Genomic DNA, 12980 nt, shown 5'->3' with positions numbered 1-12980 from the left:
CAGGTGGCCACGTCACATGCCTCATCTGTCCCTTGGACGAGGCCAGGTCACTCCTGACCCCGCAGTCCCCAGCCACAGCTGCTCTGCTGACCCCGCCAAGCCTGAGCCTCGTCAGACCCACCCAGCATGTCTCCCTGCTCACCCGGGAGACATCTGCTCTGCCAACACCAGTCGCCCCAACCTGCCCGGGTTCCAACGGCCGTGACCCAACCACTCCCCACAGGAGGAAGGGGTGCCTTCAGCATCCGAAAGCAGCCTGGGGGACCCCTGTCGGCTCCACCCCCAACCCGTGCAATAAAAGAGAGCTCTGGGCAGGGTGAGACTTCAAAGCCGCCGAGGCTCTGGTCAAAGGTAGGGCTGAGTAATCACCTCTGAGCTCGGGGAGCCTGGGGGGGGCCTCCTTGTTCCTCTCAGAGGAGGCCCTCACAGCCCCCACCCGCAAATAGGTGGGCAGGGCCCAGGCCTCTGTAGCCTGCAGGGCACACGTGGCCAGGAGCCACAGGCGTGGCCGCGGAGGGCCGAGTATGGTGGGCTGGACACGGCCAGACACCTCTCCCCCGTTCTTCCGCAACTGCAGGTCTCCCCACTGCCAGGTGGAGAGCCCTGCCAGGGGTCACCCAGCTGGTGGCGGACAGCGGGGATCTGATGGCAGCAACCTGGACCCCGAGACAGAGGGCAGCCTGGGGGCCCACTGGTCAGACCCCCTCAGGCTGAGCCCTATGCTGGGCATTGCCTCAGAGCCTGACCCCGGTCAGCAGCCTGCAGACTTCAGCGTCCCAGCGGTGAGGCAGCCCTGCCTGGACCACCCTCCAGCGTCCCAACGCCTGACGGGAGCCCCAGGCCCGCCCGGGCCTATGAACTGCTTTGGCAGAGCAACCCCCAGACGGAGGCTCGGGGTCCAGGGAGACGCGACCACAGACGTGGGCCTGCTGGGTCCAAGGTCGAAGCCACCACCCTCCCACCCACACGGGACCCTCACCTGGATCATGGGGGGCCTCAGGGGTATGGAGCGGGTTCCCCCCCACCACTGATACACAGCACCGGTTTATATATAGATCCATCTTCCCTGAAACAGGCTTCCTGAGGCTGGTCTCTCCCCAGCTGGCAGAGCTGCAAGGGGACGCCCACCAGGGACTCTGCCCCGGGGCTGTGGCAGGGGACATTTCAGCCAGGTTCACAACTTCCAGGAAGAGGGAGTCGGCGGGAATAAACAGTCTTTATTGTGTTCTAAAGCTAAGGGCTCTTTGCACAAAAATAAGCCTTCATACCGCCAGTGTCCCTGAGCAGTTCAAGTGCATGCGTTCGTAAAAAACATAATCTGCGTCGTCATAAAGCCCTCTCCCCTTCAAACCTCCGAGACTCGGTTCCGCAGCCCCGGTCCAGGGGAAAGTCTCTGCAGACAGGGCGGCTGGGGTCCGAGGAAGCTGCCGCCGGGAGGAGGAGGTCAGGCGGGACCGCTTGCACTCTAGCCTTGGGTCAGGCTGGATGGCCGGGGAGCGTCGGCTGGATCCCTGGCTCGATGGTGGCTTGGCCCGCGGAACGACGAACACGGAGGCGGGAGCCTTTCCAACCGGCTAGCTCCGCAGGGGTGAGCGCGCTCCCCACCGCTAGGAGGGAAGGGGGGACAGGCACGCGCGTTAGTGCGGGATCCGGCCCCGGAGACCCCGCGCAGCCCGGCCCTCCCCCACCCCCACAAGCGTAGTCGGCAGTTTCGTTCTCTGGGTGGGTTTTGGAGCCCAGGTCTCCGTGGGAACCTCGGCTTCGGCGTGTGGCCCGGCCCCAGGCGCCGGGCGGGGCGAGCGCTCGGAGCCGGGGTGAGTCAGGGCTCCGCGCCCCGCCGACTCATTTCTGCCACCCGGCCGGGCGCGCAATTTGCAATGCAAAGTCTCTCCGCCTCCCAGCTCCCTAGTCTGCCCCGAGATCCGCAAACACTCGGGGCCTCACCCGCCCCAGCCCTCCGTCTCCCCGCTCCCCCTACGGCGGCGGAGCAGCAAGGGGGAAGTTTTGCAATCCCGGACAAACAAACGCTAGTCTTGCACAGGCTTGAAGAAGTCTGGGGAGGAATAAAGAGGGAGCGAAATCCAGGCCGTCGCTCTGGCCTCGCGGGCTCTCGGGGACGCGAGCGGCGAGGCCGTTGTCTCCACCGCGCCCAGCCGCCCTACCTCCAACCCTCTCTCCTTCCCGCCTCTCGGAGCCTACCTTGCGGGGCCGGGCGCTCAGTAGCCCCCTAACCAGCTGGAGAAGTCGAGGAGCTCGCGCTCCGCGGGGCTCAGGGCGCCCTCACAGCCGCTGTCGTCCGACGAGTAGGCGGAACGCGGCGACCCCGGCTCCGAGCTGTGCCCAGGACCCGGGGACGACGAGGCGCAGGAGGGCGAGGCGGCGGTGGCGGGGGTCCCCGATGGAGCGCGGGGCAGGGGGTGGCGCGCGGCAGGGGCCAGAAGCCCCCCGGCCAGCGCGGCCCGCACAGCATCGTGCTCCGCCAGTAGGCGCTGCAAGGCACGGATGTACTCCACCGCCGAGCGCAGCGTCTCCACCTTGCTCAACTTCTTGCTGGCACCGCCGTGCGGCACGTGCTGCCGCAGCGCCTGGAACCCCAAGTTCACCAACTTCACGCGGTTGCGCTCGCGCTCATTGCGCCGCGCCACGGCCGCCGCTCCACTGCCGGGGTCCACCGCGCCCGGCCGGCGGCGGCGGCTGCAGCGCAGCAGCTCTGGGGACTCCGGTCGCCGGCGAACTGCGCAGCAGCCCGGGACACCAGGCGCCGGGGGCGCGGGCCGGGGCAGCGCGCGGCTGTCCATCGCGTCTGCATCCACTCGCCCAGCGCTTCCCCCGAGTCTCTGTGCGCCGCAAAAAGGTGGAGGGCAAAGAACCGAGGGTGGAGGAAAGCCGGTCAAGTCTCAACGACGATCGGGCACTGCGCTGCTAAGACTCCCTGGGGTACGCGGCCCCAGGTCGTCCGGCGTCCGGGGCCAGCAAGGCGCAGGAGGCCGGGAGAGGGCGGGCAGTGAGCGCTGAGGAACGTGGGGGGCTCGTGACTCGCGCGTGCTGTCAGACGCTCGCCAGGTCTTCCCTGAGCGGCGCAGGCGGCGCGTTTTTAAATATATAGATAACCCTCCTCTGCGCCGCCGCCTCCTTTCTCACGCCCTCCTTCCCTTGCCTCCCCCTCGCGCCACGCTTCGCCCAACCCCTGGCGCACAGTCTGCAAAGACCGAGCGGTGAGCCTCCGAAGACCGCACCCAGTCCCCCAGGCTCAGCCCTCAGGCCCCCGGTGCGTCCCCGTTCCCAGCAGGCCCCCAGTGCGCCCCTAAGATGCAGTCCGCGGGTCCCGCGTGCGCACCGCCGCCCCTTCCCCGAAGCTGCTGTTCACAGGTCCTGGGTACGCCCCGCGCCGCGTCCGCCTTTGAGGGTAGGGTGTGTCTACCACCACGGCGGCGCAGCCATTCCGGAGGCGCGTGAGACCCCGGGGGGCAGCACGCGCCGGGCAGCTGGCACCCACGCTCCGCCCCTTGAGGCCGAGGGGCGTGGGGGGCCTCAGCCAATGGCGGGCCGCCCGTTCGGCCAATCGCGGCGGGCGGGGCCCCACGCCCGGCCCCTGGGAGGAAGCGTGTGCGCCAGACGCGTGGCTCCCGGAGCCTCTCTAACAAAGCTTGGCGCCCGCGCGGCCCCGCCCGGCCCCTCCCCGCGACCCGGGTGGGCGCGCGCTCCCACGCGCACCTGTTCCTGGCCGGGCGCCCACCTGTTACTCTGCGGGGCCTGAGAGAGAGCCACTCCGTCCTCCCGCCAAGGCGGGGCTTAAGAAGTGGTGGAGACTCGGCGCGCTGGGGTGGGGTGGGGCAGGGAGGTCTGGCTCCTGGGGTGCGTTCCTCCAGGTCCCTGCCACCTACACAGTCTGCCCCAGGCCTTGCGCATCTTTGAGGCGAAGGGCCTGGAGATTTGCTCAGACTGCTTCGGACCCCGGGGGGGCAGTCCGCCTGCCTTTCCCCCCCGCCCGGCGCCCCCCCCCCCCCCCCCCCCGCCCCGCTCTCAAAGCTTCCTCTGCTTTCCATATTCCCCTCAAATCGTCCTCCCTTCTTGGACCGGTTCCCTCGGGCCGCTCACCCATGGACGTCTACCCCCCTTCATGACCCTTTCCCCTCAGTGCCAGCACCGGCCACCTACTCCCGCGCTGGGATTGGCCGGTGGGGGAAGTCGGGGGGGCAGCCGCCTTTCCCCCTGACCGACGGGGGTACCTTTCGGAGTTTGAGGGGGCAGGGACTTTGGACGTGGCGCCGTTAATGGGAGAGTTTTGTCCTGCCCCGCGGCCTGGGAAGGCCAGCCAAATGGCTATGCCCTCGGGAGGCCATACCCAGCAGGTTTTTCCCGAAAAGTGACCAGACCCTTCGGGCCAGGACCTCTGGGAATGGAGGGCGGGGGTAAGGGGCGGGCCCAGCTACCTCGAGCAGACTTACTCTGCTGGCATGGGGAAGGGGTAGGGGGGCTGGGGCGCCTCCCGAGGACCCCGCAGGGCACCGTGGCGAGGGTTTCCTGCCTACCTGGTGGCGCCCTCTGGCTCCTGTCCCCATGAAGGATTCTGGCAAGTCTGGTCGGCTTGCCTGCTGTAGGAGGTGACCTGGAGTCTCGCACTTGCCAGGAGCCAGGTGGGTGTGGGGCCCTATTTCTCAGGAAGAAGCTGACTCAGAAAGGACATGGAATGTGTGCACAGTCACCCCTCTGGCCAGTGGAGCAATCCAGATAGGAGTCAGGTCCCTTCAGAGTGGAAGGTCTGGCTCGCCTCTGCACCCCCTCTCCGGTAAGAGCTGCCCCCTCCTTCCCTGAGGGTTATTTGGCAAACCCCCAGCCAGATAGGAATCTGCCTGCCTGTGCCAAGGGTGCCAAGGAGAATTCCCAAGTCCTGCCAACAGGGCCCTGCCTGAACTTCCACAGTGTCTCCAGGCCCCAGACACTCTTGGGGGCTGCCTCTGCCTCTCCCCAGCCTCCTGGGCTCCGGCTTTGCCCCCTCCTGCCTGTCCACTGCCTGGAAGCAGAAGGGTCATTACCCCGGCGAGTCGGATCATGCCCGGGCCCTGGGGATTAAGCCTGGGCCCCCCTCTGCGCTGGCCTCACGCTCAGCTCTGAGGCTGCGTCACCAGAACCCTGACTGGATCCCTCTGCGCCGTGCTGTGCACAGCGTGGCCCTCATCCTGGGTGTCCATCTGAGGGCTCCACGTGGGAAGACAGGCTCCCTTCTCTCTGTGTCCACAGGGCCCCACCTGTGCCCAGGCCATGCATGACCCTGCTTCGCTAAAGGGACCTCACATCCAGCAGAGAGGATCAGAAGGAGCTGGCCACTGCGGGGGTGGGCGGTGGCCAAGGGACGGGAGCAGTCCAGGCCCAGCTCTGCCGTTGACCTTGGGAGGTCCCAGCAGCCTGGCGTCCTGCTGCTCCAGGGGGACATGCCAACCCCTGCTCCGGGGTGACCAAGGCTGAGCGCTTGCCCACTCTGAAATCACAGGCTCCATGGGACAGGGGTGCAGACCCTGAAAGTGTGGGGCACCCTGGGGACACGTGAGGTGCAGAGAGGCTCTGGGTCCCCCTTCTCGGAGTGATGGAGCTGTCTGGACCCTCTGGGGCCTCCCCTGGGGCGGAACTGGGCCAGGCAGAGGCGGGGCAAGCTCCATGCCCGGGTGAGGGCAAGCGGGGCTGACTGCCAGCTGCCTTGGCCTGGGCTCCTCACTCCTCCTGCAGCCCAGGGCTGCTGCCCACCTCTGTCCACCCCTCCCTGGCTGCCTAAGTGCATTCTCTGGATCAGGGCACAGGTGCGAGGCGGGTAGCCAGTCTGGGCCAAGCCAGCAGCTTTTCCAAGCCCACAGGTTGTCCTGCAGCCTTCGTGCAGGAGTCCCACCTGTGTGCCCAGGTCACTTGGGAGTCCAGAACCTTCTGGAATCCAGTGGGGTGGGCAGGAGCCATGGGACATGAAGTACTTCCAGACGTCAAGCATGATACCCAGCAAGAGCAAGTCGGGATTCTCCAGAGAAACAGATGACATGTAACAAGTTTATGATGAGGGACCCGGCGGCATGATGGTAGAGTTGAGAAGCCCCATGTCTACCGTCTGCAGGAGGCAGACCCAGAAAGCCTGTGTGCTGGTGGGATCCCGTCCAAGTGTAGAGAGCTGAGAACCTGGGGGCCAGTGGTGTAAGCCCCAGTGCAGCGGCAGGAGATGGCAAGCTGGGCGGTCCCAGCTCCAGCAGACAGACGGAGAAGGAAAGGCGAGTTCCTCCCACTGCATCTGTTGTTCCGTTCAAGCGCTTGCTCAGCAAACTCCATAATGCTAGTCCACGCTGCAGTGGGCGCTGATTCTAATCTTCACCCCATCCAGAAACACCCCCCGACACACCCAGAAATAAAGTCTAATCTGGGCACCTGTGGACTGGGCTGGTTGACACTCAAAACTGGATCATCACACATCCACCCCTTGTCAACGCGGCACCTGTACCCAGCTCCTGAATCCATGCCTGAGCTCCAGACAAAAACAATAGAAAGGTCATAGTTCTGCCTCATGTGGTTCAGCTGTCCTGCCTACAAATGAAAACACATGCCCTCCTGCCCCCGAAGAGGAGGAGGAGGCCTGGGGGTGCGTCCCCCTCTCCCGACATCCTTAAGCACTGCTGTAAGTTCCCAGGCCTAAATGCGGTGACTCGCAGTCGGGGCGTCTTGTGTGACAAGACGAGAGGAGACGGGAGACAGAGATGCGCACACACTTGCACCTCCAGGCAGGACCCGATGGCCCTGTCCCAGAAGGGAGCCTCCCTCCCCGCACATCCTGCCACTTCACGTGCAGAAACACTTTAGATGGAATCAGAGAAATGAGAAACGCAGAAAGGAAACAGTTGAGCAAGACAAAAGAACAGTGCAGCCACTGAAGTCAAGGACCTTTAGTTACTCCTCCAGGGCTGCAGATGGTATTTGGAGCCATGTCCCTTGAGCTGTTCTGCAGGTGCTGAAAACCCCACCAGGCAGGAGAAGTTGACTGCCTGCTGCCTACAAGCAGGTAGAGCCCAGGCTTGTTTGAATTAGAGGTTGATATCGACTCCCAATTACCTCATTGCCAACCAATCAGAAGAACGTCCACAAGCAGATCACTCACCCTGGTCACTCATCACCCCCTTCCCTCTCCCTGTGAGTCTTCAGGGAGTTCAGGCCTCTTTAGCACTAGCTGCCTGGACTCCTTGCTTGGGCCTGCAATAAGTGCTGCGCTTTCCTTCACCACAAGCACGTGTCGGTAGATTGGCTCCACTGCACGCAGGAGAGCAGACCCAAGTTCGCTTGGTTCCATGACACTTACAGCAGAAGGGCAGGAGGAGAAGGGGGCAACAGAGGGTGAGGTGGTTGGATGGCATCATCGACTCAATGGACTCGAGGTTGAGCAAGCTCCAGGAGATGGTGAAGGACAGGGAAGCCTGGCGTGCTGCAGTCCACGGGGTCACAAAGGGTTGGACACGACTTAGTGGCTGAACAGTAACCGTAGCAGAAGCGGGAAATAAACACCACAACTGCAGCTCTGGTTTCTGTAACCGGTCGTGAGGCTGTGGTCAGTGTATTAACCACCTTCTCCCACTGCCTGCTCCGTGCTCCCCACGCCTTCAGCGAGCCCCTCAGCTGGCTGTGGTTCTGTGCTCGGTGGTCGACCCAAACCTTTGTTCCTAGAGGGTCGGGTCATCAGTGGTCCTGCCTGGGTTGGGCTCCTGTCATTGTCCCTTGGCCTCAATCCCAGACCCCCGGCGCCTTCGTGCACTTTCTCGCCTCCGGTGAGGAGGGAGCAGCAGCCCAGCCTCCCACTTTGGGATCGGGCACCCCGGCCGGTGCAGGGAGCCCCTTCTCTGCCTGTTGATTCTGAGACACGAGGACCCCGAAGTGGCTGGTGAGCCCTAGCTCCCGGTTCAGTGGACTCATTGCTGTAGCTCCTGGTGGAACTGAGAGCTCTGAGCAGCAGCACGCGTGGTCTCAGGAACAGGAAGGACCCGTCACACTGGTGGCCCACCAGTGCGACAGTCAGGACCGCTGCCGCTTCACCCCGTGACCCCAGGAGCCTCCGCGGAGTCAGCGCCGGGCCGCGGACACTGACTCAGACCAGAGCGCACACAGCCTCTTGGAGAACCTGCCCCGGCCCCACAGGGCATTGCCACCTTGCTGGCGCTATGACTGAGTCTTCAAAAGGCTATTCCACCGCCTGGCAAGCCAGCTGCTTCACGATGGTGGGGAACATGGTGAGTTCCACAGGCAGGGGCCCCTCGCCACCCTTTCTTCCCTAATCAGAAGCAACGCTGTGTGGGATACCACGAGGTGGATAAGGCATGCTGGGATTCGCTTTGGCACAAGTTCTGAATGCAGAGAAGGCAAAGCCGTATCCAATATGGGTGTCTGTCCCCGTAGGAACAAAACACTGCCTCTTCCACGATGAAAGCGAAAGTCGCTCAGCCGCGTCTGACTCTCTGCGACCCCACGGACTATATGGTTCCTGGGATGCTCCAGGCCAGAACACTGGAGTGGGTAGCCTTTCCCTTCTCCAGAGGATCTTCCCAACCCAGGGGTCAAACCCAGGTCTCCTGCATTGCAGGCTCATTCTTTATCAGTTGAGCCGCAGGAGAAGCCCAGGAATACCGGAGTGGGCAGCCTATCCCTTTCCCAGCAGACCTCCCCGACCCAGGACTCACGCTGGGGTCTCCTGCACTGCAGGCGGGTTCTTTACCAATGAGCCACCAGGGAGCCATGATGAAAACAGTCCCGTCACTGGATATGGGCCCACTCACCTGGGAGTAGCAAAGCCAGTCACTACTGACACGTGGTCGTGGCGAGGGAAAGGGCACCGTCTACTGCAGGTGCCAAGGAAGGAGTCCAGGCAGCTGGTGCCCAAAGGGCCTGAACTCCCCGGAAGGTAAGGGAGAGAGGGTGTGCGGCGGACGGTCACCTCATGGACATTCTTCTGATTGGTTGGTGATGAGCTAATCAGAGTCAACGTCGTCCACCCTCTGGTTCCAGCCCATGTGGGGTCTCTGTGCTGGTGGGCAGTGTGCAGTTAACTTCCTCCACCTGGTGGGGATTTCAGTGTCTGCAAAGCAGCTCAAAGGACATGGTTCAGAATATCATCTACAGCCCTGAAGGAGGAACTCAAGGTTCTTAACTTTGTTTAATGGCTAAACTAGTATTATTTTGTCTCGTTTGACAGTTTTCCTTTCTTTCCGCATTTTCTGACTTCTGTGATTAAATTTACTCTTTGGAACTCAGGGAAGGTTTGGGAGGCTGAAGTTTCTCTGCAGACAAGGCATAGTGGAGGGCTCTCTTCCAGGAAGCCCCCATAGCGTGCTGCTCGGTGACTTGCCTGTATGATTAATCAGGTAGCTGGCTGGCCCCTCTGGGGGATGGTGCCAAATCAGGGGTTTGGTGTTGGTCTTGGGAAACCGGACACTCAGCCTTGGTAAGTGGAGTCCATGTTGCTGGACCTGTGCATCCCTGCATCCCTGCCACCTTGGCCACTTCACTCAGCCCACCGCACGATGACAGGGTGGCTGGGAAAGGGGCTGACTGGGATCTACAGGATGGTTCTCCTGTGCACTGTGTTACTAAAAGCCTCTGCAGAGTCCACCCTTTGGTGAGCGCTCGTGTGGGACATGAATATTTTCGGGGTTCTTGCCAATCCACATACCTCCTCCCCAAATTCCCTTGTCACCGATTTTCCAGTCATGCTGCTTCTGAGTCCCTTCCCACCCAACCGAGCCACTGCCCAGAGCCCATGGGTCCAGCGATAACCACTCATCTGGCCATTTCCCCTTCCAAGCGAAGTGCAGGGCCAGATGCACCACCCAGCACCCTGCCCGCTGGGAGGACTGCCCTTCACCACGTCCCTGAGGGATGGCTGCCTCTGGTGGGGGGAGCCTGCATGTCACGCAGGACCATCTGTAAACAAGACCGAGGTGCTGCTGCTTCTGTTGGTAGATCCTAGGAAACCACCCCCTCCCCCGGGCCCATAGGTTCAGGCAGGAGAGAGAAGGCAGCGTAGCAGGGGTGGGAGCCGTGGGCGTTGGAGCCGGTTCTTCGGGTCACTGACCTCTGCCTTCAGGACCTGCTTGGGCAGGCTCAGCGACACACTACTTCCATCGGATGGTGGAGCGTTGCCCTACACGTCCAGCTTTCTGGCTTGGTGGGTCAGATACAGATAACACCCAGTTCACGGTGAGCAGATCACGTGGTAACTTGGTGACCTGTGGTTAGCAGTCTCTGCTAAGGCTAGTAGCAGCCTTAGAGATTTTTCTCAAGAGGAGAGCAGTTTTCTAGGGCGGATGGCAAAGTCCTGCTCCCAGATCTTAAGGGCCTGCCCTGTGATGCATCTCTAGGGGCTGCCGAAGACTCAAAGAGCATCCGTCTCTGCCCTGACACTTCAGGGACCGCTGGACCTGCTGGATCACTTGACTCCAGGAGTGCACAGCCTAGACTTATCGCAGAGCCCCCACCCCACCCAGCTATCGTCCAGTCGGTCCGTGGGCCAGAGTAGCTCACCTAGATGAAGACTACATTGTCTCCATCTCTTGGTTGCAAGAGGGACCAGATGAAATACTCTATCCTTCACCTTAGAAAGGATATCTTGCCACTTTACTGGACTCTCTAGAAATTTTAATAAGATGGAAGGCCCCTGAATTTTCATTGGTTTTATTTCCTCTCCTCTGATATACAAATGTTGTAAGCCTAGAGTAGTTCCTGCTTCTTGCTCAATAGGTTCAAAAATCAGTAAAGTGCCATCAGTGTAGTGCACAAGTGTGATGTCTCGTGGAAGGGAAAAGTAACCAAGACCGCTGTGAATTCAGCTGTGACCCAGGGCTGGAGAGTTGCCTTACCCCTGATGTAGGACAGCCTTGCCATGTAAAAGTGAACTGTTTCTGCTGGGCCTCAGGCACAAGGATGAAGGGAAAGGCGCCTGTCAGATCCAGGGTTGCAGGCTGGGCACTAGGGAATGTGCGCATTTGCTCAAGCAATGAAACCTCGTCTGATACAGCAGCTACAGTTGAAGTCACCACCTCATTAAGCTGAAGAGGACCCACTGTCATTTCTCCAAGACCCACTGTCTTCTGCGTAAGCCAAATAGAATGGGATGTGGTAGGAATCACCAGCCCTCCACCCCTCCACCCTTCAAGTCTTAGGTAGAGACACTGACCTCTGCAGTCCAACCAGAGCTGCTGGCTGGTGTGCTGTCTTCCTCAATAGAGGCTGTTCCAGTGGTTTCCACTTGGCCTTTCCCCGCATCGTAGCCCTTACTCTACAGTCAGGGAACCGATGTGAGGACTCTGCCAGCTGCTGAGTATTTATCTTCCAGCTGTGCCTTCCGGTGAGCCTGATACGGACAGACCTGAGCTGCAGCGGCCCTGACCCCCTGACCTCCAGGGGCCCATCTGAATGGGGGGTCCCCAGGGAGGCTTGGGGTCTCCTGGAGTGGGTATGGGTTCAGAGCCAGTGTCTAGGGGCCCCTGGAAGCTCTCATTATTCGTCTTCCCCGGCTCACACTCACCTGTGAGCAGCAGCAGGTCCTCGGGGAAGGCTGGGAGAAAGACTGACAGCATCCACTTCCAGGGGAGTCCTGGGTCCATCCTCAAGGGGACCTGGCCTCCCCTTCCTTCAAGGTCCTGGGTCTGAAAACTGGCTAAGCCTGGGGCTTCATTGAGTGGCCGTGACCCTCTGTCTTTATGATTCAGGTAGACGTTGCTTCACTCAGCCTAGGACTTCTTCCTTATCCAGGTAAGAACCCGGCAGGCTTCCACACCAGCACCAGGGCCAAGCAGCTAAGACCATGGGTCAGCGCAGTCCGACTGTTCTGGCCACTGTCTTGCCCCTGATGGTCAGCTCTGCCCCCGTGCCCACCTTACTTTTGGCAGCAAGTGCCCCTACTGGATTCCTGCCACCCTGGGGTCCAGTGGCCCTGCTCACTTAGGTTTCCCAGTTCAGTGACCACAACTCCCACCCCGAGATCTGGATGGCAGAGAATGCAGCCCTCTGAGGATGTGGTCCTTGGTGCAGGGGCTCCCCATGGATGCGCTCCCCACAGTTACTCTGAGAGGGTGGGCAGGTCTTACTCGACAAACCCACTCTCACATCCTATATCCCCAAACCTGTGAACAAGGGAGGTAGGCCACCTCCAGTTCGGGCCATCATGACAGGCCATGTTTGGCCCCTGTCTCAGCCAAGCAGCAAAACAGTGAGAGCCCCACCCCCTTCTCCAGAGTGGCAGCAGGAGAGCCAGAATCTCTGCTCAGAGGCTCATGTCCACAAATTCAGTCCCACAGACTTAGTCCTCCAGCATCCTACACCTTCAGCATCCATCTCTCATGTCCTCTCGGCTTCTGTCTGCATAGATCAGAAAACTCCGCTCCCTCTGGAGGCCAGAGCACCCCGTGCCGAGTCACACTTTACCCCTCACCTTTGGAGACCTGCTGGGACTTGAGTTGAGTTATGGGTCTAGAAGCCAAGAGATGGTGAGGGCGCGTCCTGAGGAGAAGCAGCAGCATCCTCCATGGCAACCGTCTCCAGGGGACTCTTAGCATCTCCCAGGCAATGCAGGGTCAACCCCTCCAGACAGAGGTGGGAAGGTTCCTACTCATTGGCACTGGAGAGACTTCTTCCACTGGCAAAGAGGACTCATGAGAATTTGAGGGCTCAGGATCCCTCATTCCTCCAGGATCTTCCCACATGTCCGTCAACACACCATCTCCTTGTCTTCCTACTTTACCCGTAGACGCCCTGCAAGGCTGGGAGCTCAATTCACGTGGTAAGTCAGGATGAGATTGGGCATGTGGTTGTCAGGAATCTCGATCTTGCAGCAGGAGATAAGGCTTTCCTCAGGCCATACAGGGAAGCTCTTTATGATTACTTATGAGATTATTTTCTGAGATTATCTTTAAGATTATTTATGAGGCTCTTGAGCTGGGAATTTGAAACCTCAGACTCGCACTTTTCTT

The 12980-nt window shown here is 61.0% G+C and overlaps 2 protein-coding genes across 2 annotated transcripts in view; one reads left to right on the top strand and one right to left on the bottom strand.

The window, feature by feature from the left end:
- Positions 1 to 1197: 1197 nt before the first annotated feature.
- ASCL2 (achaete-scute family bHLH transcription factor 2) lies at positions 1198 to 3270 on the bottom strand. Its single transcript, XM_040255320.1, has 2 exons — positions 2200 to 3270; positions 1198 to 1607 (listed from the first exon to the last, which is right to left on the bottom strand). Exon 1 carries the CDS (start codon positions 2796 to 2798, stop codon positions 2217 to 2219), a length of 582 nt encoding a protein of 193 aa, XP_040111254.1. The 5' UTR covers positions 2799 to 3270; the 3' UTR covers positions 1198 to 1607; positions 2200 to 2216.
- Positions 3271 to 8177: 4907 nt separating this feature from the next.
- The window catches only part of TSPAN32 (tetraspanin 32), a 43249-nt gene continuing 38446 nt past the window's right edge, over positions 8178 to 12980 (top strand). The window contains exons 1-2 of the mRNA XM_040255223.1: positions 8178 to 8246; positions 8800 to 8914. Of these exons, the coding sequence (XP_040111157.1) occupies positions 8178 to 8246; positions 8800 to 8914 (184 nt within the window). The remainder of the gene's footprint in view (positions 8247 to 8799; positions 8915 to 12980) is intronic.

The sequence above is a fragment of the Oryx dammah genome, unplaced genomic scaffold (genome assembly GCF_014754425.2).
Source record: "Oryx dammah isolate SB20612 unplaced genomic scaffold, SCBI_Odam_1.1 HiC_scaffold_15, whole genome shotgun sequence".
Taxonomy (NCBI): Eukaryota; Metazoa; Chordata; class Mammalia; order Artiodactyla; family Bovidae; genus Oryx; species Oryx dammah.
The sequence above is the reverse complement of the archived record's forward strand: the minus strand, read 5'-3'. Positions and strand labels throughout refer to the sequence as shown.

What these genes read in the sequence shown, in the direction of transcription:
- ASCL2 (XM_040255320.1), bottom strand. Translation starts at nt 2,798, where the DNA reads ATGGACAGCCGCGCGCTGCCCCGGCCCGCGCCCCCGGCGCCTGGTGTC.